The sequence below is a fragment of the Pristis pectinata genome, chromosome 6 (genome assembly GCF_009764475.1).
Source record: "Pristis pectinata isolate sPriPec2 chromosome 6, sPriPec2.1.pri, whole genome shotgun sequence".
NCBI classification, from domain to species: domain Eukaryota; kingdom Metazoa; phylum Chordata; class Chondrichthyes; order Rhinopristiformes; family Pristidae; genus Pristis; species Pristis pectinata.
Window position 1 is genome coordinate 45,298,557 of NC_067410.1, and position 26,960 is coordinate 45,325,516.

At 41.3% G+C, this 26,960-nt stretch overlaps 1 protein-coding gene across 1 annotated transcript in view; it reads left to right on the plus strand.

Moving 5' to 3' along the window:
• Nucleotides 1-4,220: 4,220 nt before the first annotated feature.
• The window catches only part of zmynd10 (zinc finger, MYND-type containing 10), a 53,471-nt gene continuing 30,731 nt past the window's right edge, over nt 4,221-26,960 (plus strand). The window contains exons 1-7 of the mRNA XM_052018391.1: nt 4,221-4,362; nt 5,915-6,023; nt 8,094-8,210; nt 12,663-12,716; nt 15,354-15,488; nt 17,841-17,929; nt 21,087-21,190. Of these exons, the coding sequence (XP_051874351.1) occupies nt 4,262-4,362; nt 5,915-6,023; nt 8,094-8,210; nt 12,663-12,716; nt 15,354-15,488; nt 17,841-17,929; nt 21,087-21,190 (709 nt within the window). The 5' untranslated portion in view covers nt 4,221-4,261. The remainder of the gene's footprint in view (nt 4,363-5,914; nt 6,024-8,093; nt 8,211-12,662; nt 12,717-15,353; nt 15,489-17,840; nt 17,930-21,086; nt 21,191-26,960) is intronic.

The window sequence follows — 26,960 nt, forward strand, 5'->3', positions numbered from 1 at the left end:
GCTGGTGCACTGGACTATTAATTTATACAGAGAGGATCTTGCTTAAATTTCGATGGAAACCAACTCCAAACACCTTGCCCTGTTCATGTTGGTGGACACAAGAGGCGACATCATCGCTCTACCTATGAACATCTCCTGTTAGTGTGCAGGATGAGAATCGACAGGCGACACCAAGTTCAGTGTCCAGGAGGACATATTAGTCATATTTCCACAGGAAGTTTTCTATCAACATATAGTGTCCCACAAAGAACAAACCCTCACTGCCATCTACGGGTCAGAATGAGACATTTAACTTCAGGAATGTTTTGAGGGAAGGACAAGATTCTTACAAGCACTTTCCACAAATCTTGGCACTGTGGAATAACCTTCGTTTGGCAGATTGTGAAAATAATATTATGATTTAATTTAAGTTTCCTTTATCCTTTGCATATTATTTATTTTTTGTATGGCCTCGATGTTTTTTTTGTACTTCTTTCCCCAGTGTCTTCTTGCAGGTTACTCAAAATAAAAGAATTTGCTGAATAGACAAGATTATTGTTCATTGTGATCCTTTATTGTGTACCTTTTCTATTATTATTCCCCTCTAAAAAGGTGACACTGATGTTATTTTATGTAGTCTCTTTATATGCATTGAGTTTTGATGAAAGTGTATTGATGTGAAGTGTTAACTTTTTCTGGCTCCACACACGTTGCCTGCCCAGGTGAGTAATTCCAGCATTCTGTGTTTTATTTCAGATTTTCTGCATCTGCATAATTTTGCTCCTGGATGTAAATGCATACACTGGTGAAATTTATCCTGTCTCACCTGTTTCTGTTTGTTTCACACTAACCAACTAATGCACTTCTCAATCAATTAATTCGACTTGTTTGACTGGTAGCAGTCTGAGGTTGTGGGTTTAAGTCCTACTCCAATAAACTAAGCATAAAATGCAGTCTGACAACTAAACGGGAAGAAGTGCTGCACTACTGAAAGTGCTGTCTTTCAGATGACACATAAAGGCAACGTTCCAACAGCCCTCTCAAGTGACCATAAAGATCTGATACTATTGTGAGCAGATGGGTTTATTTCCCATACACAAACCAATATTTATCTGACAAATATTTCAAGCAAAATATTTGGCCATTATGAAATTACAGTTCATGCTACGTGAGTTTCTTACATTACAAAGAGCAATTGGCTGTAAAATGCTCTGTGAATCAGTAGGGGCCATATAAATGCAAGTTACTTCTTTTTTTATTTAGGATAAATAACTGGAATGGAAATCCCCAAAGAAAATAACAAATGATATAACAAAATGAAATAAAGAGTGCAAAACAGATTTACTCGAAATAATAACAAGCTAAAATCCACTAGTATGAGCATTCTGAATGTTCCTACCTCCAGCTCCCAATCCATTCTCCAGATCTGGGATTACTTATTACCCAGGACATTCTCTCTTTGATAACATTGGTAATAGAGACAACTTTTATGCTATTGCAACAGTGCTATGTTGAAGTACAAGACTAATTGTGTGATGAAGTGTATGGAATAGGTTTTGACCATAAGCTGGAAAGATTGCAAAGAAGATTTTTAGCTGGAAAGAGTGCAAAGAAGATTTACGAGAACATTGCCAGGACTCGAGCGTCTGAGTTCTTGGGAGAGGTTGGGCAGGTTAGGACTTCATTCCTTGGCACATAGGACACCGAGAGGTGACCTTATAAAGGTGTGTATGATCAAGAGGGGTATAGATAGGGTGAATGCACACAGTCTTTTTCCCAGGGTTGAGGAATCAAAAACTAGAGGGCATAGGATTAAGGTGAGAGGGGAAAGATTTAAAAGGGACTTGAGAGGCAAGTTCTTCATGCAGAGGGTGGTGAATGTATGAAATAAGCTGCCAGAGGAAGTGGTAGAAGCAGGTACAATTGCAAAGTTTAAAAGGCATTTAGACAGGTGTATGGATAGGAAAGGTTTAGAGGGATCATGGGTAAAGACAGGCAAATGGGACAAGCTCAGATGGGCATCTCAGTCAGCATGGACAAGTGGACCAAAGGGCCTGTTTCTGTGTTGTATTACTCTATGACTCTCTGACATTCAGACCTCAGAAGCAATAGAGCCACCACAGACACCACAGAGCCATGGCCATCATGCAAATCGGCAGGACCTCTTTGTGTCGATGCCACATGTGCCCCTGTGCTGGAAAACTAGGTTCTGTATCATGAACAGTAGGAACTCCATGAATTAGCCCATTTGTGGTGCATTGTAAGGAACTCTAGGGTTGACGGAGCAGCAAGAACTCTATAGGACAGTCCCAGCTATGATGGAACTTAATTAATCTGTAAAATTACCACTGGTTCTCTTTCCACTCATGTAACTGAATATCTCCTGTAGTTTTTTAACTTTTTATTGTTATGTGTAGAGTTTAATTTCATCAGATTTTGATTTTGAAAATGTCAAATTAAAGCATTTTTTCTTACTATTCCTTCCCATTTCTTTTTCTTTACCACCATTAGTCAACCTTTCTTTCCCTCCTTTTATTTCTCTTCCTATGCCTACTGTGTAGGCCCAGATTGGCCATCTGGCAAATGCCTGAGGGGCTGGTGCAGTCAAGAGCTGTTGGGCCTGTCCTCATGAACAAATTAAACAGCAAATGTAATCAATGTCAAAATAACAAACACTGTCTCCACTGCTTGTTTATATTTATTTTTATTCCCTTTGATTTGTATGTGTTATTTGTAAGGTTGCAAACCCTCATCTTTCAGCTACGACAATTTGGGTTGGTTTGCTTTAAATGCCAGGGCTGATTTTAGTCCTGGTCCATCTTTGTTGCTGTGACTTTAATTCATCCAACTTGAAAGATATGGAGAAGCAGAGTCATTTGGAACTTGCAAATTCTTTCCTTGTCCAAAACCAGCCCTCCCAACCTTCCATCTCTTTTGCTCCATATTACAGCAGATACTGTAATATGGAGCAAAAAACAAACTGCTGGAGAAACTCAGCTAGTCAGTTGTGATGTAGGGTCCCAACCCAAAATGTCGACCGTTCCTTTGCTTCCACAGATGCTGCTTGACCTGCTGAGTTCCTCTAGCAATTTGTTTTTTGCTTTGAATGTAGGAGGTATGACAAGCAAGTTTTCAGATGACAGAAAAATGGGTGGTGCTGTGGATAGTGAGCAGGAATATCCTCAGCTGCAGGACAATATTGATGAGTTCTAAGAATGACAGAGAAAACAGATAGAGTTTAATTCTGAAAGATGTACCTGATGCATTTTGGGGGCACTAATAAGGCTAAGTAAGATATATAAAATTAATGGTAGAAACCCAAGATGTTTCAAGGAAGTATGCTCAGTGTACAAATCCAAGGATCCCTGAAGGAAGCTGCACAGGTAGATAAGGTGATTACAAAGATAAATGGAATACTTATCTTCATTAGCCAAGGCATAAAATATGAGCAAGGAGGTGATGGTCCAACTTAGTAAAGCATTTTTTAAGACTCTAACTGGAGTACTGTGTGCGGTTCTAGGCACTACACTATAGGAAGGATGTAATTTCAAAGGTGAGGGCACACAGGAAATTCGCCAGATGTTGCCCGGGATGAAGAGTTATTATGAGGACAGGCTGGATTTGTTTACCTTGGAAGATGAGCAGAGACCTGGTAGAGGTGTACGAAATTATGAGTTGCATAGATAGGGTGAAACTTTTCCCCAAAGTACTGGCTAATACCAGAGGGCATAGATTTAAGGGGGTGGGTGAGCGATTTGGAGGGGGGTTTGGAATCTTGAACGGACCATCTGAGTGAGTGCCGGAGGCAGAGATTTAAAAAGTATTGAGATCGAGTAAAATAAAAACAAACTGCTAGAGGAACTCAGCGAGCCAAACAGCATCTGTGGAGTGGAAAGGACAGTCGAGGTTTCCGTTGGAGACCCCACCCCAGGACTGATGGTGTAGAGCAGGGACAGTCAGTATAAAGAGGTGAAGAGGAAGGGTGAGGTACGGGCGTTGAGACTGAGCACTTGCGACACGCTGGAATGGAAAGCTCGGAAGCTGAATTAGCATAGATTGGTACCTATTGGCTATCACGGGCACGATGGACCGAACGGTCTGCCCACCCCGTAGTCTAACCCTGCCCTCCCGCTGCCCCACCGCGCCTGGGGCGGGATTCTGCAAAGTCCCGCCCCCTGCCCGCCCATCGCCTTCTCTCATTGGTTGCCTCTGCGCGTGCGCGCTCGTTGGTGTTTGGGTTGCCATAGGAACGGCGTCTGCAGCGGCGGTTTTGGTGTGGGCTATGGCGGCTGGCTCAGGGAAGGCCGTGCTCTTGCCGGTGGAGGCCGCCGGCTATGCCGAGAGCTTGCAGGAGTTCCCGCTGAGAGATATCGGGTGTCCGCGGTGAGTTAACTGGGATCCGCGGGGGTGGGGGTGTGTGGTGCTGGAGACTCAGGTTGGAGAACCGAGGAGGGGTGGAGGGAGGTGGCGAAGGGGTGAGTGGGTGCTGGAGGGGGGAGAGCGCAGGGTGGGTGGATAGACATTGACCCCAAGGAGAGATGGAGGAAGGAACATGGTTCTGGGGAGAGAGGTGGTGTTGACCCGGGGAAGGGGCAGAGGAGTTTACCCCGGGATAGGAAGAAGGGAGCTGAGGAATTCACTCTGGGATAGGAAGAAGGGGGCAGAGGAGTTGACCTGGGGAGGGCAGAAAGGGGTGGAGGAGTTGTCCTCCGGGAGGGATGGGGCAGAAGAGTTGATCCTGGGACAGGAAGAAGGGGGTGGAGGAGTTGATCTGGGCCCCAGGGAGGGAGTGATCCTGGAGGAGTTCACACTGGGGAAAGGAGGGGCTGGCTAGAAGAGCTGACCCCTTGGGGAGGAGAAGAGTTCAGAGAAGACATTTTGGGGAAGGAAAAAGTGAGGAGACCCAGGGTGAGAGGGTGGAGATAGAAGGGGAAGGTCCTGGGGACGGGGCTGCCAGGGAGTACCAGTCAGTTGGGGGAAAACTTGGGAGATTGTGGGATGATTGCAAGGAAGAACCATAGATGAGCAATATTGAGACGCCAGGGTACTCTAATAGGGAGAGTCTAATGGATGAATAATCGGTGTCCCAGGGTGAAGATTGGGAAGACCACAAATGAGTAAGATTGATTGGTGTTCAATGGTAAGACACTGTGGGAGTGTGAAGGTTTGAGACTGAGATGATAATAGGGTGGATGGGATCATGGATGTGAAATGAGTGGCACCAGGTGCAGTGCAGTGACCTTGACAGGATGAAAAAGAGAGCTTGAGGTGAAGGATGGAATTCCTGGGGAAGTCCCACATCAAGGATACTCTGGACTATAGCATCTAACGTGTGCCAGGGAGACCCCAGGAGGTATGCAGGATTGACTTTGGTTTGTTCCACTGCCTCATCCCTGCTTTCTCTCTGTTCACATTGCATTTATTGGGGATACAGTAGAATTGCTGTACAATCCATTTCACTCGAATTGGTCTTAACACTTCATAATTATAAACACTTCCTTTGCATTTCCTCCATCTCTTCTGTTCTAATGAAATAGCTCCCACTTTTCATCTTTTGTTGCTCCCGTATTTCAGTATGTCGACCTAATTTATTTCAACTACACCCTCTGCCTGCCCTCTATATTCCTCTTAACTCTGTGGATTAGAAGAACACTCAGTACTTCAAAAATGGCGTAGGGCTTAGTATGGATTCATGGTTTTGTTTTGGCATTATATTCTTTTCCTCTTGGCATTTGGTTAAGTGTTCAACATTTTTAATGACAGTAGCCACTTAAGACATTGCTTTTACACCTTATAAATTTGTAATATTTTCAAGCTATCTCATGCATGGTGCCTGATGTCAATTTCATGAACTTGTGCCGTGTCCCCTCAACATGTCATTGCGACTCTCACATTGTCATCTCTTCATTCTTCTTTCCCTCTGTTCTGTTCACAGATGGTTCAGACAGCATGAGTATATTGAGAAGCTGAATATGCAGGCCATCATCAATGCCACTGCTGAGCAAGATGAATTTGTCAAGGAGCACATTTACTCTCTTGGGAAGGTACATGCGTTTTCTAAAGAGATAAGGTTTTGGATGGAGACCATATGTCAGATTCTGACAACGGAAGTATACTTGAAACATTAATCTGTCCCTTTTTGTTGCAGATGTTAATGGATGTTCTGTCTTTTCAGCATTTTAGATATCCAAGATTAGTCTTTTACTCTTTAATACTGCTGAGGCACTTCATTATTTGAACTACCTATCAAGTTGCAATGTAGGGATCATTTGGATTCCTTATCCATATTATGGAAAATCCATTGAGCATTTTTCTTTTGAAACCGTAAGGTCACAGCATCATATAATAACTACACCTGCTTTTTGGAGAAGAGAAGTAATCCATCTGTTCTTTTCCACCATTCGTAAGTAAAAGGAATTATGTGAAAGCCCCATTACGAGACCTTTAAAACACATGAAACAAAACAAAACAATGTAGGATAGTGCAGAGGTTGAGAAGATTGGGTAAATCAGGAAACATTTTGTGACTCAAAACCTAAGAACAAAAAGAAATAAGGAAATTCAATTTTCAAATCTATTGGCTGTAGATGATGATGTTATGATTTTTAATTTCAGCAGTGGGAAAGTTATGAAGTAGATTAGTCTCGATAACAATTGTGTGAACAATCAGAAGGAATTTTTAGAAAAATTGATTTTTTTTGCAATTTTTTAAGGTATTGGAAGTTCTAAGTTGTTTGTCTATTTGCTTAAAAAAAAGCATCTAGACAGTTAAGCGTGACCCTCTTTATTTTCTAATCAGCATGGAAAGACAGCATGCCAGTAGCTTGGATACGTTAAGTGACAAATGGTTGGATTGGGCAGATAGAAATTTGTGAAAAGTTCTTGGTCTAGAATGGGTACATAATTTGCCAGTAGGTCGATCCTTCCTTAAATAGTTTCTCTGGTGTTCAATCCCACCACTCTCTCTTGCTGCTGATGGCCTTGGGGGCCTTTGATTGCCCTCCAGCAACTGACAAGTTTTACAACCCCTAATCCCCATCCTCCTGACTCCTGCCTTGTTTGCTTAATCTTACTTCTACACCATCACTCAATTTTAAATCCAACCTACCATGAACCAACTATTACCTGCTCAACTGATCATCAACTTTTGACAGATTGTCTGAGCAACCTTTACTCCCAGTAACTCACAAACCTGTCTCAAAATAACCTCTGCAAATCCTCTTTTTCTACTCGCCCTCCCCAATCCTAACTCTACCCAGACTATCTTCTAACCACCCCCGCCCAATGTATACAGCTCAGTTGATTTCCTCCAATATCTTCAGTGCTCCTGGGTCTCTGATGGTTGCTAGAATTTCTCAACCAGATGCAGTTGGGGACACTCGCACAAAACCGATAATTTACTATTTTGATCATCTTTTTGATTATTTACATACCCTTTTCTTTACTGTTTCTTTCCTTCCAGCATTTCACGGATCTTCAGTTTTCGCCTTGCCTTCCCTTCCCTCAGTTCTTATTTGAAAACCTGTTAAACCCTAACTTTTTCCAAATTTATTGAAAAGTCATCAACTTGACACATTAGCTTTTTTCTCCTTAGACATTTCTTCATTTGCTTCTCTATTAAGTACAAATAAAACTGTTAAATATTTTCAGATATTGTTTGATATTTTGGGTTGTAGCTAAATATTGAAAATATTGTAATGAAAGGCAAAAGCAGAATATTACAGCTGCTAGAAATCTGAAATAAAAATAGAAAACACTGTAAAGGATTAATAATTTCTACTATTTTCTGGTGTGTAGGTATATTTTAAAAAATGCTTCAGATTTCTATCAAGCCTGTCCCTCTCCAAAAAAGGAATACTTGTCTGCTGAACCCATGATCCATGTGAATCCTTGCTGTTAACAGGAATGTCAGTTGTCTCAGCTGTTAAAAATACCTAAAATATCATCTACAGTGAAGTGATTCATAAGTTCATGCCAGGTGGTAACTAATCAGTGTTAGTGAATGGCCTTGTTTTTACCGGTCACAAATTAAGATTCCTGATTGCTAGTTTGTTATTATTTGAATTTGAATTGCTGCCGAATCCATTCACTATATGCTGCGTTGAGTGTTTGCAGGTCCCCATACTGATTCATGAACTCATTGCTGTGGAAGTTTGGAAGCAGAAGGTGTTTCCTGTGTTGTGTCACCTCCAGGATTTCAATCCAAAGAGCACATTTCCAATATATATTGTGGTGAGTGAGATTGTCTGTTAGATTTCTTTCTGGACATAAACAGTGCAAGGAATCTTGCCTGCATCAGTTTAAATTGATGGTTTTAATACCGTAGCCGATGCTTGTAGTCTCAAAAGACTTTAAATCAGAGACACTTGCAAACAATTGGGGAAAAAGTAGTAAAAATCATTTCAAAAAAATTAAATGATAAATTTATTTTTGAACACATGAAACTGCAGTTAATTAATTACAAAGATAATTAAAATACTGATGAAATGTAAACAAGCACGAGTCTTGCCTAAACTTTTAAGTAAAGGTCAAATGAACACCAGGTGTGTCAGTTTTGGCTGCCATGAAGATACAAAGTGTATTTACCTAAGCAACTTGCAGAATGCCCTCAACTCTGGTCCACCACTGTGCCTACTACAACTGGCTGGCAATTCCCTACAGATCTACCAGCTCGCCGTCAACATATTATGGCCCATTACACCTGTCCTGTATAATAATGCTGGGACAAGATTCCCATATTGCACACAGCACTGCATAAAAATAATCTTTTGGTATGAACGATACCAGGTTTAACACACTCTGAACTTCTTTTAAAAATGGGCCAAATGCAGATTGGGTTTTCTACATTGTGGTATAATTGTCATGTAGTCTAGTTGATCTATCTGTTGCACTTAATGATTTATTTTACACCTGATGTTGTATATCTTCCTGATCCACCTTCAGAATAGTCATACAGTGTGGAAACAGGCCCTTCGGTCCAACCTGTCCATGCTGACCAAGATGCTTATCTAAGCTAGTCCCATTTAGCCCATAATCTTCTAAACCTTTCCTATCCATGTATCGGTCCAAATGTCTTTTAAATATTGTTATTGCACCTGCCTCAAACACTTCCTCTGGCAGCTTGTTTCATATACGTACCACCTTCCGTGTGGAAAAAGTTGCCCCTCAGCTCCCTATTAAATCTTTCCCCTCTCACCTTAAACTTATGCCATCTAGTTCTTGATTTCCCAACCCTGGGAAAAAGACAATGTGCATTCACCCTATCTATGCCTCTCAGGATTTTGTACACCTCAATAAGATCACCCCTCAGTCTTCTATGGTCCATGGAAGAAAGTCCTAGCGTGTCCATCCTCTCCCTATAACCTAGTCCCTCAAGTCCTGGCAACATCCTCGTAAATTGTTTCTGCACTCCTTTCAGTTTTATGGCATCTTTCATATAGCAGGGTGACCAAAACTGAACACAATACTCCAAGTGCAGCCTCGCCTATGTCTCGTACAACTGCAAAATAACATCTGAACTTCTGCACTCAATGTCCTGACTGATGAAGGCCAGCATGTCAAAAGCCTTCTTCCACCACCCTGTCTATCTGTGATGCCACTTTCAAGGAACTATGTACTTGTACTCCTAAGTGCCTCTATATAACACTCCGCAGGATCCTTGCATTAACTGTGAAAGTCCTACTTTGGTTTAACTTCCCAAAATGCAACAACTCGCACTTATCTAAATTAAACTCCATTTGCCAATCCTCGCCCCACTTACCCAGCTGATCAAGATCCTGCTGTAACTCTTGATGACCTTCTTCACTGTCTACGATGCTATTTTAGGGTTATCTGTAAACTTCCTAATGATGCCTTGTACATTCTCATCCAAATCATTGATATTGGTGACAAACAACAATGAGCCCAGCTCCAACTTCTGAGGCAGACCTCTGGTCCAAAAAATAATCTTCCACCATCATCCTTTGTTTCCTACCATCAAGCCAATTCAGTATCCAGTTAGCTAGCTCTCCCTGCATGCCATGTGATCTAACGTTCCAGAGCAGCCTACAATGTGGAACCTTATCAAAGGCCTTGCTGAAGTTCATATAGACTATTGTCCTGCCCTCATCGACCTTCTTAGTTACTTCTTCAAAAAACATAATCAAATCAAAATCAGATTCTTGAGACATGATCTCCCACACACAAAGCCATGCTGACTATCACTAATCAATCTGTCTTTCCAAACATGTGTATATCTTATCCCTCAGAATCCCGTCCAATAACTTACCTACCACGGATGTTACTGGTCTATAGTTCCCAGGTTTTTCTGTGCAACCCTTCTTAAATAAAGGCTCAATATTAGCCACCCTCCAGTCTTCTAGCACCTCACCTGTTGCTAACAATGATGCATATATCTCAGCCAGGGCTCCCACAAATTCCTTGGATGCACCTGATCATGCCCCGGAGATTTATCTACTTTCATACAACTTAAGACATCCAGCACTTCCTCTACTGTAATGTGGACCATCCTCCCCATTAACTTTCCTAAGGTCTCTAGTCTTCATGTCTTTCTCCACAGTAAAACAAGGGAAAAATATTCATTGAGGATGTTGCCCATCTCCTGCGGCTCCACACATAGATATCCATTTTGGTCTTTGAGGTGCCCTATTCTCTTCCTTGTTACTCCTTTTCCCTTAATATATTTATAAAATCTCTTTAGATTCTACTTAATCTTCCCTGCCAAAGCTATCTCATCCCCCCTTTTTGCCCTCCTGATTTCCTTTTTACGTATACTCCTGCATCCCCTATACTCCAGGGATTCACTTGATCCCAGGTGCCTGTACCTGATCCATGCTTCCTTTTTCCTGACCAGAGCCTCAATATCTCTTGACATCCAGGTTTCCCTACTCCTGCCAGCCTTGACCTGCACTCTAACAGGACCATGCAGACCTTGAACTCTCGTTATCTCACCTTTAAAAGTCTCGAACTTGCTGGATGTCCCTTTGCTCGCAAACAACCTACTCCAATCAACTTTTGCAAGCTCTTGTCCAATACCATCAAAATTCACCTTGTCCCAATTTAGCACTTATCTTGTGGACCAGTTCTGTCATTTTCCATAACTGTTTTAAAACTAATAGAATTATGGTCACTAGTCCCAAAGTATTGTTCCACTGCACCTCAAAGTCACTTGCCCTGCCCTATTTCCCAAGAGTAGGTCAAGCTTTGCCCTTTCCCAAGTAGGGCCTTCTATATATTACCTGAGGAAACTTTCCTGAACACACTTAACAAATTCCACCCCATCTAACTTCTTTACACTATGGAGGTCCCAGTCTGTATTAGGAAAGTTAAAATTCCCTACCATGACAACCCTATTATTCTTGTAGCTTTTTGCAATTTTCCTACATATTTATTCCTCTAATTCCCATTGACTATTTGGGGGCCTATAGTATAATCCCAAGGTGATTATCCCTTTCTTAATTCTCAACTCCACCCATAAAGCCTCAATGGATGATCCCTCAGTAATTTCATCTTGGACGACTGCCTTGATGCTTTCCTTAATCAAAAATGCAACTCCCCCTCCTTTCTTTCCTCCACCTCTATCCCACCTGTAGCACCTGTACCCTGGAACATTAAGCTGCCAGCCCTGTCCCTGTAAAGGCTATAATATGCCACTCCCATGTATCTATCCATGCCAAACATAAAGTTTCTTTTGGAGAGGGACAACAGTTTTTTGGTTGGTCAGTGTCAGTTATGCTTCAGTTTCAATTAAATTGGTGCATGTCTTTGAGCTTTACAAGCAAGAAGATAATGAGGGCAATAGAGTGATCTGTTTACTTAAAATGTTTTGATTTTTACTAATTTGATTGGAAGTATTTTTACAAAAAAATCACAAACTGGGGAACCATATTGGTCCATTTATAAGTCGTATTTTAGGTCATCCAATTATTCGTTGAATAACAAATTGCTAGTGCACTGCCATGACTTGCAGTCACTCATTCATTTATGGAAAAAGATTCCACACCAGCTCACAGCATGGGAGAATTTGAGAGGTTTTTTTTTTGTTTTTGAAGTTTATTAATTTATCATCTAATGGTTTGTACTGAAATTGTGTAATTTATGGATATGTTTAGACAACTATGGTATTACATTACAGTACTTCGCTGTAATAAACTTTGAAGTTGGCATGTGAACAGTCAAATCAGTGAAATCCCCCGACACTGGGAATTCAAAAATAAAATGTCACACTCCTAAACTGCAGGCTGTTTAAAATGTTTTTGGACAGTTTGGATGCCAAATTTTAATTTACTTCTGTGAATAATTTCACAACATGACATCACCAAGAAATCTGCAGATTAATGAGAAATTAAGAACATGTATAAAAAAATACAAATCAGCTGACCATTCTGCCCATGGATAAGAACATTTATTTGCTGTTCAATGAATCCTAAATCAATTTTCATTGCTTCTTGAATTTAAACTGGATTTTCACAGCCAGTAAAAGACAATATTGCAGCTGTGCTGGGCTGACATTTACAGTACAGGACATGTAACTCTTCACATATTTACTTCAATGTGTAAATTTTTTAAACGTGATTCTTCATGAAGACAAAGATGTGACATATGTAGTTTTTTTTTACCTTCAGAATATTCACACTAGCACTGTATTCGGTGGTCTTAATTTATTGTTTTCTCTTTCATGCACAGATCCATCACGAAGCAACTATTGTTAACCTCCTAGAAACTATCTTTTACCACAAGGTATGTGTGTTATGCATTACTGTTAAGAGAATTGAACTAACTATTTCTAAAGCAAACATATTAAAAATTTCTTTGAGTTTCAATTACTGTCTTATCTTTCACCATGATGCCACTATTTTTTGCCTTGCACTGAAAATTCAATGCAACACGAATGAAAAGTTAAACTTGGGTTTTCCAAGACCTCGTGTGACACACAATGCTACTCCCAGCGATCAGAGACCCAAAGATTAGGAACTATTGCACAGAATTTCAATGGCTTGGATTTTGTTAGCATTTCCCCAATAACATGAGTCTTGATCATGCTGCCCAAACTCCTCCCAATGCATTCTGTCATGACTGTGCATGGAACCCAATGGTGGAGCAGCTTTTGTTCTGAGGAAAGCCACTCCTGGATTCCACATCACATTTGATCTGGCACAGGAACTGCGGCTGCATTTATTTGAATACTCAGAATCAGATTCATTATCACTGACATATGTCATGAAATTTGTTGTTTTGCAGCAGTGGTACAGTGCAAAACATAAAAATTACTATAAATTACAAAATAAGTAAATGATGCAAAAAAGGAATAGCGAAGTAGTGTTCATGGACTGTTCAGAAGTCTGATGATGGAGGGGAAGAAGCTGCTCCTAAGTCACTGAGTGTGGGTCTTCAGGCTCCTGTACCTCCTTCCTGATTGTAGTAACAAGAAGAGGGCATGTCCTGAATGGTGAGGGTCCTTTGTGATGGATGCCGCCTTCTTGAGGCACCACCTCTTGAAGATATCCTCGGTGGTGGGAAGGGTTGTGCCCGTGATGGAGCTGAGTGAATCTACAACCCTCTGCAGCCTCTCTTGATCCTGTGCATTGGAGCCTCCATACCAGGCTGTGATGCAACCAGTCAGAATGCTTTCCATAATATATCTATAGGAATTTGCAAGAGTCTTTGATGACATACCAAATCTCTTCAAACTCCTAATGAAGTAGAGCCAATGGTGTGCCTTCTTCGTGATTGCATCAATTTATTGGGCCCAGGATAGATCCACCAGGATATTGACATCCAGGAACTTGAAGCTGCTCACCCTTTCTATTGCTAACCCCTCAATGAGGACTGGTGTGTGTTCTCCTGACTTCCCCTTCCTGAAGTCCACAATCAATTCCTTGGTCTTGCTGACGTTGAGTTCGAGGTTGTTGTTGCAACACCACTCAACCAGCTGATCTACCTCACTCCTGTACACCTACCTCCTCATCACCACCTGAGATTCGACCAACAACAGTGGTGTCATCGACAAATTTATAGATGGTGTTTGAGCTGTGCTTAGCCACGCAGTCATGAGTGTAGAGAGAGTAGAACAGTGGGCTAAGCATGCATCCTTGAGGTGCGCCTGTGTTGATTTTCACCAATACATACTGACTGTGGTCTCCCGATAAGGAAGTCGAGGATCCAGTTGCAGAGGGAGGGGATGATGGTGTTGAACACTGAGCTGTAATCGATAAACAGCAGCCTGACGTATATTCTCCCGTTGTCTAGGTGCTCCAAAACAGAGTGGAGAGCCAGTGAGATTGCATCCGCTGTAGGCCTGTTGCGCCGGTAGACAAATTGCAGCAGGTCCAGGTCCTTGCTCAGACAGGAGTTAATTCTAGCCATAAGCAATCTCTCAAAGCACTTTATCACAGTTGTGAGTGCTACCAGGTGATCATCGTTGAGGCAGCTCACCCTGCTCTTCTTGGGCACCTGTATGATTGCTGCCCTTTTGAAGCAAGTAGAAACCTCAGATCGCAGCAGTGAGAGATTGAAGATGTCTTTGAACACGCCAGCCAGTTGGTCAGCAGGTTTTCAGTACCCGGCCAGGCACACTATCGGGGCCTGACACCTTGTGAGGGTTTACCCTCTTGAAGAATGTTCAGATATCGGCCTCCAAGACGGAGATCACAGTGTCGCTGGATGCTGTGGGGATTCACACAGACATAGTGTTGTTCGCCCTTTCAAAGCGTGCATGAAAGGCGTTGAGCTCATCAGGGAGTGAAGCATCACCACCATTTGTGCTATTAGGAAGTAATGGCATGCAAACCCTACCACGGCTGTCATGTAACTTCACACAGAATTGCCTTTTCGCTCTCACAATGGCCTTCCGTAGGTCTTACCTGGACTTCTTGTAGATTTCTGGATTGCCAGTCTTGAATGCCACAGATCTAGCCCTCAGCAGACTGTGAATCTCCTGGTTCATCCAGGGCTTCTGGTTTGGGAAAATCCAGTATGTTCTCGACGGCACACACTCATCCACGCAGGTCTTGATGAAGTCGTGACGGCCGTGGCATATTCGTTCAGATCCAAAGATGAATCCCTGAATATGATCTGTTTGTACTGTTTTACTGATGGTAAGGTTGCTGGGAAGAAAGGTAAAAATAGGTTTTTTGATTATTTGTGTTGATTTAATGTTTTATTTGTTTCACTTTTTTTTGAAAGGCTTCTAAATTAATTATGAGTTGGCAATCTTGTCAAAGTCCAAGGATTAAACATCCTGAACTAGTGGTTCTCAGCAAGGCAACAAATGAGTTATTCATCAGTTAAGGGTTCTTTTGGGTTTAATGAAGTTGTGAACTGTGCAGATCTTTTCAACCAGCTATAAAAGAATGTCTCTTAATGCTTCATGTGCAGGATGTGTGTGAGTCTGCTGAGGAAGCAGTGCTGGACCTTGTTGATTACTGTCACCGAAAGGTGACCCTACTAGCTGCACAGAGTGAAAGCTGTGAAAATCGGGAACATAGTCAACATCCATCAACATCTCTGGCGGTATGATGTATAGTTAAGCTCCTATTAACATGGCTTGCTATGTGATTAGATCATGTCTGTATATATTTCTGTGGTCAATATAGCCTGTCTCGCTTTGGCATTTGACATTGGGCATTAGGATACAGTACTAAGAAATGAGCATTATATGCCAATAAAAAAACTATGATGGTGGTTGTTCTGATTAAAAACATGACCACTTGTTGACAAACTCCTTATTAAACTGTATATAATCATGACATCAGAGGGATACATGAATATATGCAAGGGACCTTAAAATGTAAAATATTATAAATGTTAATTCCAGAATATTGTGGATTCAGCTCCATTCCTGGAACACTTAAGTTAATCTGACACTTCAGTTTTTAGTGGGCATTGTGTCATTGGAGATGCCATTGATTAGGCTGAGATGTTAAGCTAAAGTGTCATCTGCCCTCTGAAAATGGGTGAACATAAAAGGTCCCATGGCTTGAAGAAAGGCATGGCTTATTTGTCAACCAACATGCCCAGATAATAGATCTTTGTTTATTGGGGATTGCTGTGCTCAAATGGGTAGCTACAATATTATGCATTGTAACAGAGAGCACACTCCCAAATGTTCTTCACTAGGTGTGAATTGATTTAGTTTTAAATAAGCAAAGTTTTAAAGAAATTATAACAAGAGGAATGTCATGTAAGTTTGTTCCTTTTTTCTGAATCTTTGCAAAGGATGTTCTTGCTTCTGAGTAATGACTTTGCTGTCTATATTAGACAATTTAATGTTTATAACCTTTTATCTCCAATTTTATCCTTTGCAATATTGTTCGAACAATCTGGTGATTCAGCACAGAATTGTTGGGTCTTTTAACTTTTTTTAATCAATTTTAGAAATGAATACTTGGAATTACTTGAATTCCAATAAAAACTCAAGTGTGCTGTTTTTAAAATAATTACATATAGATAGAGAATAATTGTCCTTTTCAGTCTCTTTCTTCAAATTGCACTATTCTAAATCTGGCAAATTAGAACACAAGAAAGGAAAAGCCATCCAATTTCCTCTCATTCTGAACATGCTTTATTCTCTTTAGCGCTGAATCTCTTCAAAACATATTTCCTTTTTTAATTGGAATCTGGAATCCTTCCAATCCTGTCTCCATGTACATTAGCCAAATTCTGATTTTAGAAACCAGATTACTCAATTTATAAATAGCACTAAAACCAGTTTTAATTTAGAAGTGTGCTCTTTGCACCATCCATTTGATTTTGAGTGCAACACATGAAAATGTACAAGAGGGTGGGCAAGAACTTCTTCCATGCAGCACAACAAGGGAATTTAATCTAAAACTTGATAACTCAATGTCATTGGTTCCTTCATGTATTTTTGCACATTTCTCTTGACAAGCATATTCATAGAGGCCGCTGGGTGTGTGTGGTGCCGCCTCACAGTTTGATGTTCCTTACACAAAATTCATTTGTGCATCCAGCTTGCAAAAAGAGGAAAGTTGAGTCAGCTGTTGAATTTGTTAAGAGGGAGCTGTGCTCCCTGAACATTGCTATAGAGTCCTGTCATAGCTCTTCTGGTAGATAGTTCTACTTTAAGAATTTTCACTGGTGTTTGCTGTGCCACAGCCTTCCCCTGCTCTCGTTGCAGGTGGTACTCAGTTACTCTGCCTTCCTCTGATATGTATTCCCTTGATTCCCACAACTATACATTCCACCACACCACCAACTACCCTCCACCCCCAATCCTCAATGACCAGATCCAATCCTTCCTACGCTCCAACCTCATGTCAGGACTGTCTCAAATCTCTGACCATTTTGTGGCTAGCTCCACATGGCTTTGGTCCATTTTTTTTTTGCATACAAGAACCATTTTCTCACCTATAATACTACTTATCTCCACTGACCTAGTGTATGCAACTTCTAAGCCAGCAGCTCCAGTACATCGGAACTCAAACCTTCATGAGTATTATCATCACAGCAGAACCAAAATGATCTGGTGGCCCTCTAAATGGATGGTTAGCAGGTTCCAATAAGAACAGGTGGTAAAAAAAATGTTTTAAAAAATCAGTTGATTACTAATCAACTGTCACACAAGGAGAACATAACAGCGCAGGATGGTCCACACACATAATTATTGCTAATAATTATAATTATGTAATGAAATTAGGCAAGAAGGCAAGAAAACCAGAATTGTTGGAGATTTTGTCTCTCAAAATGCACCTTGCTGTTCATAAATCATATATGCAGGATAGTCTTTCTGAAGTCCAGATGACTTGTGAACAAAGTTATGCCTGGATTCTTTGTGACTTTCTGTTCGAAGAAAGGCTGTAGTATTGGTTGTAATGTTATCTGCATGTGTGTTGTTTTATAAAGGAATTGCAAAGGCAGAGTCAAGAGTTGGAATTTGATATCTCGGTGAAGGCTGTTGCTATTCTTCGCTATATAACTGATCACATTGACAGGTAAGTAACGGGATCACTGTTACGTGTAACACATTATTAATGAAGGATCATATTTTGCATGATAAATGTTAGCAAGCTGATTGAGAAATCTTTTAGCTTTTCTCACCACAAAAAGTATCAGTTTTGTGCTTATTGAGATGTGGTATGTGAATACTTCAATGGAATGCATTTTATCCCAGGCCCATGAAGCATTCCCAGAGTCAAATGATATGTTCCTTCCACTATTTCAGAATGGCCCTCTAATATCACTATCAATTTCATATCTACAGCAATGTGACAATTGTATTATAGTTTCTTTAAATGTGGTCATTAATTGTGCATCTAGTTGTGTTTAAAGGTGAACTATATTTTGCTGTATTTTTTTTACACAATTGATATTGTAGAGTTTTTGATTTGTTTCATTGCCTTGTGCTTCATAAGGCTAATATTCTGTACTTGTTTATGTTTATGCATCCACTTAGTTGTGGGCAGCATTTTACAACAACTGTTGCACTCTATATGTTTGGTATATATACAGCCCTATTAACCACTGAGATCTTGGGCTCCTCAAATTACTCTTGTTGCATTTTCCTGATTTTCTTGGTTCCCTGGCATGGTTTCATGGCATTCTGTTATTGTTTTACCTTGTTCTACCTCGATGCACTGTGTAATGAATTAATCTGTATGAACAGTACGCAATACAAGTTTTTCACTGTACATCAGTACATGTGACAATAATATTCCAATTCCCAATGATGATTGTCTTTTCAGCTGCTTTGGCCTGAAGCTTTGATATTTCCTCCTGGAAATGCTCTACCTCTCTCTTCTCCATTAAGACTAATCCTAACTCCTCAAATTTTATTTAATAATGCTCCTTTGAAGCACCTTATGATGTTCCAACACATATTAAAGGTAATGTATACTGTTCTAGGTATTGCTGCTTCTATATTTACAATTACTCAGTTTTCTTTTGGATAGCTAACGTGTCATTTTGAATCAAAGATGTGGAAACTTGCACTTGAAGACAACTCCTAAAGCTCTTTCCATGATGGGAGAAAAAAATCTTTAAATTGCTGAAATGTGGTTGTTTAGCCTTGTAGAATAAATTACATTTGGAATTTTTATCTGGTAGAGCACCAGTCCTGAAGTTGATACATTTATTCCAAACGTTACTTGATACAAAAATGCTTTATTGTGACCATATGACATATTTGTGGTTTGCTTATAGTGGTTACTCCCTAATTTTATGGCTAGTTTAACTAAAAAATGTTACCTTGCATTAACTTTCTGCCTTTTAATTGCCTCAGAATATTTCAAAATACCTTGAAAGCAAGTAAATTACTTTTGAAGTTTAGTCACAGTTGAAATATCTGGAAAAAGTCAAATAGTTTTCATGTAGCAAAGTTCCAGAAACAATTAAAATGCCCTGGTCATCACTTTTATGTATTGATTGGCAGATATATTGTGATCAGCATGCTGTGACATTGACCCTAGAAAGTCTGTCCACTGAAGACGTTCTTGGTTTCTGTCAGGAGGATAGGGAGAAGAAAGGTATCATGGCTACAGTATTGGGCTGGATGGAATTCCAAGGCTGCACTGTTGTACCTGCCATGCTTTGGATGAGAAGTAGAACCAAAAGCTTTCAATACTTGGGTGGATGGAAAAGGTTCTGCAGCAGTATTCAGAAGAACAGGGTTATTCTGGTGTACTGACCAACAATATTAAGCAGTCTCTCAGGGTCAAGAATGACTTGCTTTCACTCAGGTTTTGTGGGTTCTGAAGTGATTGATGAAGCCGATGTGGGACCACGGACTTGAGGTTCTCAATACCATCCTGAATGCTGCTTTTCCATTTTCATGCTCGTGGACCAGGAATTCCCAAAGGCAGTGGGGAAGTTACATTTATTTCAAGGAAACTCTGAGCACTTGAATCTATTCCTCTGTCCACTTGGTAATCTCTTCATGTCTGTTTCGGGAATTTGGTATTGGATATGTGAAGAAAGTGGGCTGCCCAACAGAGCCGTCTGAGTGCAATTATAACCAACGATATTCCCCAACTAACCCAATGTAAGCAGGTTATCTAGTCATTTATCTCATTATCATAGCTAAGATCTTGTTAAAATTTGGATCCTGGGTATGCCTATATTACAACAATGATTACATTTTAAAATTTATTATGGATGGTTTTGGAAAGCTCCACCGATGTGAAAGAGCTACATCACTGAAGCACACTGGAGGAAATCTTCAATTGCTCCAAAATCATTGGCTGTCTATTCCAGCATTGTGCTGTTTGTTACACTTGTCCACTGGGAACTCAGCTCCCAATACTTTAGCGAGCAGCAGATATGCTCAATTTGTGGAATGGTGAAATCCTTTGAAGCCTCGCCCTCAGATTAACTAACTATTGAAGTTCAATGTTATCAAAACCATTGTTTATGAATATATTTTACATTCACAGTTAGCAACATGTAGGATCTACAAAAGAAAGTAAAAAAAATTGAGGGGAAAAAATTGAAAACTTTTTTAATATTCAACACACTAAAAACACACACCAAAAAGGTAAGTTAAAAACATTGAAAATAACCTAAATATTTAAAAAGAAATGATTTTCTCCAGCAGCTAAGTTTTTTCAATTCATTTAATGGGAACTGCTTTGCTTGCTTCATGCTAAAACTGGTGCAGGAGCAGAGGAAGGGCATGCCAAACCTAGCCTGCAGAAGCTTATGCTGTCCTGTGATGAACCACAGGCAGCCGTAGCCACTAGTGGCTGAAAACAAGATGCAGCCACGAGCTTATCCAGCAGTTATGCTGGAAACTGGGACTTCCACAGATACACCCTGTTAAGTGATGGCATCAGGATGGAAGATCTTCCCCATTATCTGGTTATTACTTCATTGCTGTTTATGGCAACCTGCTGTGCACAAATTGGCTGGTTCATTTCCCACAGTGACTATATTTCAAAAAATGCTTTGTAAAGCACTTTGGAATGCCTTTGGGTTATTAAAGGTATTGTATAGTTGCAAGTCTTTAAAAAAATATTTTTTTTATTTGAATAACCCAGCCAAATCCTGACGAGATTTTCCAACGAGATTGTCAAGTACATGTGGCCAACATCTGGTTTTCATTGGAGATGCTATTTTGTTTAATTTCATTGTACATTGTTTTTTTTTTACTTGAAGCCTGCCACTCAGTGTCCCGACACGACTGCTGAACACCCACAATGTGCCTTGCGTACTGGTTCACCTGGTGGAGCATTGCCCCTGGAGTCGATACAATTCCAAAGGTATGTATTCTGATGTTAATTGCCACTAAAGTATTAGAAATAGGAAGATAGTCCAGTTAAACACATGGCTAAGGAGATGGTGCAGCCGAGCAGGCAGGCACAGTAGTGTAGCGGTTAGCATAACGCTATTACAGCGCCAGCGACCTGGGTTCAATTCCGGCCGCTGTCTGTAAGGAGTTTGTAAGTTCTCCCTGTGTCTGTGTGGGTTTCCTCCCAGTGCTCCGGTTTCCTCCCACATTCCAAAGACATTCGGGTTAGAAAGTTGTGGGCATGCCATGTTGGCGCCGGAAGCGTGGCGACACTTCTGGGCTGCCCCCGGAACACTATGCAAAGGATGCATTTCACTGTGTGTTTTGATGTACATGTGACTAATAAAGAAATCTTATTTTATCTTATCTTTTTGGATCATTGAGCTCTCTTCCATGGCAGGTGGGACCTGTACAAACAGGACGGTTTTCACTGGAACTGGAGGGGGACCAATATCCTTGTGAGAAGATTTGCTAGTGCTGCTCGGTGGGGGTTTAAACTAGAGTTGCAAGGGGGTGGGAACCAGAGTGGCAGGGCTGCAAGTGGAGTAGCTATGGAGAAAGTAGATATTAAGCCTACAAGCTGAGACAGAAATCGACAGGTTGATGAGCATGGTGGGACTAATGTTCTGAGATGTGTCTGTTTCAATGCGAGGAGTATTGTAGGTAAGGTGGATGAACCTAGAGCATGGATTGGCACATGGAATTATGAGGTTGTAGCCATTAGTGAGACTTGGTTGCAGGAGGGGCAGAACTGACAGTGCAATCGTCCAGGGTTCCATTATTTTAGACATAATAGAGAGGGGGGTATTAAAGGGGGAGGGGCGGCATTACTCAGCAGGGAAAATGTCACGGCAGTGGTCAGAGAGGACATACTGTAGGGCTCATCTACTGAGGCAATATGGGTGGAACTGAGGAATAAGAAAGGCATGACCATGTTAATGGGACTATGTTATAGACCTCTCAGTAGTCACAGTGGGATTTAGAGCAACAAATTTGTAGAGAGATAGCAGACAGTTGCAAGAAAAATAAGGTTGTGATAGTGGGTGATTTTAACTTTCCACATATTGACTGGGACTCCCATACTGTAAAGGGATTGGATGGGATAAAGTTTGTCATATGTGTTCAGGGAAGTTTCCTCAATCAATATATAGAGGTCCCAACTAGAGAGAGCACAATACTGCATCTCCTGCTAGGGAACGAGACAGGGCAGGTGACAGAAGTGTGCGCAGGGGAACACTTTGAATCTAGTGATCATAATTCCATTAGTTTTAAGATAATTATGGAGAAGGATAGGACTGGTCCTCGGGTTGAGATTCTAAATTGGAGTAAGGCCAGATGGTATTAGAAGGGATCTGGCAGGCATGCATTGGGATAGGATGTTTTCCGGCAAAGAGATGCTTGGTAAGTGGGAGGCTTTCAAAAGTGAAATATTGAGAGTATGGAATCTGTATGTTCCTGTTAGAATAGATGGCAGGGCTAACAGGTTTAGGGAACCTTAGCTATCGAGGGATATTGAGGCCCTAGTAAAGAAAAACAAGGAGGCATATATCAGGTATAAGCAGTTGGGATCAAATGAGCTGCTTGAGGAATATAAGAAATGCAAGAGAACACCTAAGAGAGAAATCAGGAGGGCAAAAAGAGGACATGAAGTTGCTCTGGCAGACAGGGTGAAAGAGAATCCCAAGGGTTTCTATAGCTATATTGAAAGCAAAAGGGTAGCAAGGAACAAAATTGGTCCTCTTGAAGAACAGCATGGTCATCTATGAATGGAGCCAAAAGAGATGGGGGAGGTCTCAAATGATTTTTTTGCATCCGCATTTACTCTGGAGACAGACACAGAGACTATAGAACTGAGGCTAAAGAGTAGCGAGGTTATGGACCATATCCAGATTATGAAAGAGGAAGTGCTGGCTGTCTTGAGGCAAATGAAGGTGGATAAATCCCTAGGTCCAGACAAGGTGTCCCCTTCGGACCTTATGGGAGGCTAGTACAGATATTGCAGGGGCCCAGGCAAAAATATTTAAAACATTCTTAGCCATGGGTGAGGTGCTGGAAGACTTGAGGAAAGCTAATGCTATTCCATTGTTCAAGAAAGGCTCGAAGAATAAACCGGGAAATTATAGGCCGGTGAGCCTGACGTCAGTCGTGGGTAAATAATCAGAGGCTGGGTGAGACTAGAACTAGAGGACATAGGTCTAGGGTGAAAGGTAAAATATATGAGAAGGAACTTCTTCACTCAGAGGGTAGTGCGAGTGTGGAACGAGCTGCCAGCAGAAGAGGTAGATGCAGATTCAGTTGTAACATTTAAGAGAGGTTTAGATAGGTACATGGATGGGAGGGGTTTGGAGGGATATGATCTGTGTGCAGGTAGGTGGCACTAGGCAGAAAATTAGATCGGCATAGACTACATGAGCCGAAGGGCCTGTTTTTTTGCTTGTTGTGAGTGAGAAAACAGATTCAATGGGTCTCAAAAGCAAGGATTCTGAACACAGTCTGGCAGTAAATGATTTTATTTACAAAAGACGAGCGTGGGAAAATGGTAACAGGAATAACACACACATGCGTACAGTTTATAGTGAGCGTGGGAAAATTGCACCAGGGATAAAATACACACACACATACACAACGAACTAGGTACATACAATCAGGGAAAAACAATACAATACCCGCCACCCCTTGACTCAGTGCAGGCACAGCTCTATGCATACCTTTAACAGTGCACACCTCACCAATGATTTCTCCAGTGCCATTCCACGGTACTCAGCCTGGAGTGAAGCAGGGTGGTTCCTCAAAGATGGCAAAAGAGAGTGAGCCGAGCACAAGTGGCACCCTTTATAGTGCTGGAGGGCTGGGGGTCCAGCCCCGGTAATTTACAGGGGGCCAATGGCTCAGTGCCAGCAAGGACTAATCGATTACAAAGGCCAATGGCCCAAGGCCAAGTACAAAGGTACTCAAAGGGGCCAATGGTCAGGTGTGCACTGATGGGTGGGGCAGGGCCAAACCTTGATTTGCAGTGGTGTGTCTTCTGACCAGGTAGTGGGCAGTGCTGTCATGTGACAGCCACGACCTTCCACAATACAGTACTGTAGTACTCTATGACTCTAAAAGTGACTTATTATGACTATCCAAACACGCCAGGGGTTCTTTGTTTCCCTTCCTTAATGAGAAATCACTATGTTTAAGAGGCATTTCGAGAGACACTTAAATGCACAACCCTGTTACTCCAAGACTCTAAAGCCTTGAATATGCTTCTCTGCAGTGGATTTGTAGGCCTCCCTCCTTTTTTTTCCCTCACTTGCCCATTCATGTGCTTGTGTTCCCATGTTTGTGCTTTCTTCACACATTCTTCTTGCACGTGCTTGAAGCCTTGCTTTCGTGTTCTTTGAGCTGTAAGAAAATATTAAATTTTGATTACACCAAATGAGTAAAACACAGAGACACAGTGATTTCAAACTTAATCATTCATTTTTTTAATGAAAACAGATAGGAAAAATCTATCCTTAATTTAAATCTCAAATATTATCAGAGCTATGGGAAAAGGGTAGTTGAGTGAGACTAGCTGGATTGCTCTTGGTTGAGCCAGGACCGATCCAATGGGCCAAATGGTCTCCTTCAATGCCCCAACCTTTCTGTGACTCTCAAGTGTAATGAGGATTAGGAATTATCTGCTGACCTTGGCAACAATGCCCACATCCTATAATTGAATAAAAATATTGCTGCAATAATTAGTAAACAATTTTAAATTAGAATGGTGGGGAGGTGGGAACCAGAGTAACAGTCAGCAAGTGGAGGGATTGAGGGAAGGTAAATGTTACTAGTTTGAAAGGAAGGACAGGCAAGGACAGTTTAATGAACATGGTCGGATTGATGGGCTGAAATCTGTTTATTTCAATGCAAAGTGTATTATGGGTAAGGCAGATGAACTTAGTTCGATGCACTGATCCAGGCTCTATGATGCTGTGGACATATTGGTCGCATGGTTCTTGGTTTATTGGTTGCAAGAGGGACAGGACTGGCAGCTCAGTGTTACTGGGTTTTGATGTTTTGGATATGATAGAGAGGGAGATAAAAGAAGTGGAGGATTTGCATTACTATTCAAGGAGAATGTCACAGCTGCATCCAGTGAGGACATACCGGAGGACTCATCCACTGAGGCAATATGAGTAGAGCTCAAAAATAAGAAAGGTAGAATCACTCTGATAGGATTATACTATAGGGCTCCCAATGGCTATTGAGAAGCCTTAAGTATAATCCCGTTTTAGTATATGGAGGCTCAGATAGATAGATCGATTAGGGAAAGATGTAAAAGCAACAGGGTTGTTGTAATGGGTGGCTTCAACTTTCCCAATATTGACTGGGAGTTCTTCAGTGCAAGAGGCTTAGATGGGGCAGAACTTCTTGGGTGCATCCGAGATGGTTTCTTGAAACAGTATGTGGATTGTCCAACTATAGGAGGACCCATACTGGACCTTGTTTTAGGAAATGATCCTGCCCATATGACTGTCCTTTCAGTGGGAGAGCATTTTGGGAACAGTGATCACAACTCCTTAAGGTTTAAAATGGTTATGAATAAGGATAAGTCTGGACCTTGTGGGAAAGTACTAAGTTAGTGGAGGACAAACTATGACATTATTAGATGGGAGCTGAGGGGAGTTAATTGGAAGCAGCTGTTATTGGGCAAGTCCACATCTGACATGTGGGAGTTGCTTAAAGACCAGCTCCCAGTACGGAGCAAGGAGCAAGGACATGGCAAGGTAGGGGAACCTTGGATGATGAGAGAGGTTATGAATTTAGTCAAAGGACAGGTACATGGATAGAAAAAGTTTCGAGTGATATGGGCCAAATGTAGGCAAATGCGACTAGCTTAGATGGGAATCTTGGTCAGCATGGACCAGTTGAGTCGAAAGGCCTGTTTCCGTGCTCTATGGCTCTATAAAAGGAAGCAAATATAAGGTGTAGGAAGCTAAAATCAGAAAGCAGGAAAGAAATCAAGCACGGGATTAGGAGGGCCAAAAGGGACCATGAAATGACCTTGGCGAGTAGGATTAAAGAGAATCCCAAGGCATTTTATACCTGCATTAAAAGTAAGGGGATAACTGGGAAAGAGGGAAGCGGGTAGGGCCACTCAAGATAAAGGAGGAATTTTATGCTTAGAGGATGTGGGCGAGGTTCTTAGTAAGTACTTTGCATCAGTACTCACCAAGGAGAAGGACATAGAGGTTACTGAGAGCAACGTGAGGCATGCTAATGTGCTAGGGCATTTTGAGATCAAGAAGGAGGTGATGCTGGGTCTCTTGAAGAGTATTAAAGTGTGGATAAATCCCCAGGGCCTGATGAGATATATTCCAGGTTACTGAAATAGGCAAGGGAGTAGATTGCTGGGACCTTGACGAAGATCTTTTTAGCCTCACTAGCAACAGGCGAGGTCCCAGAGGACTGAAGAATAGCCAATGTTGCTCCTTTGTTCAAGGACGGAAATAGGGATAATCCAGGAAATTGTAGGCCGGTGAGCCTCAGTGGTAGGGAAGCTGTTGGAGAGGGTTCTTAGGGATAGGATTTACACGCATTTGGAAAGACATGGCCTGATTAGGGACAGTCAGCATAGCTCTGTGCGGGACAGGCCATGTCTTAGAAACTTGAATGAGTTTTTTTGAGGAGGTGACGAAGGTGATTGATGAGAGTAAGGTAGTAGATGTTGCCTACCTAGAATTTTAGTAAGGCATTTGACAAAGTCTCTTGTA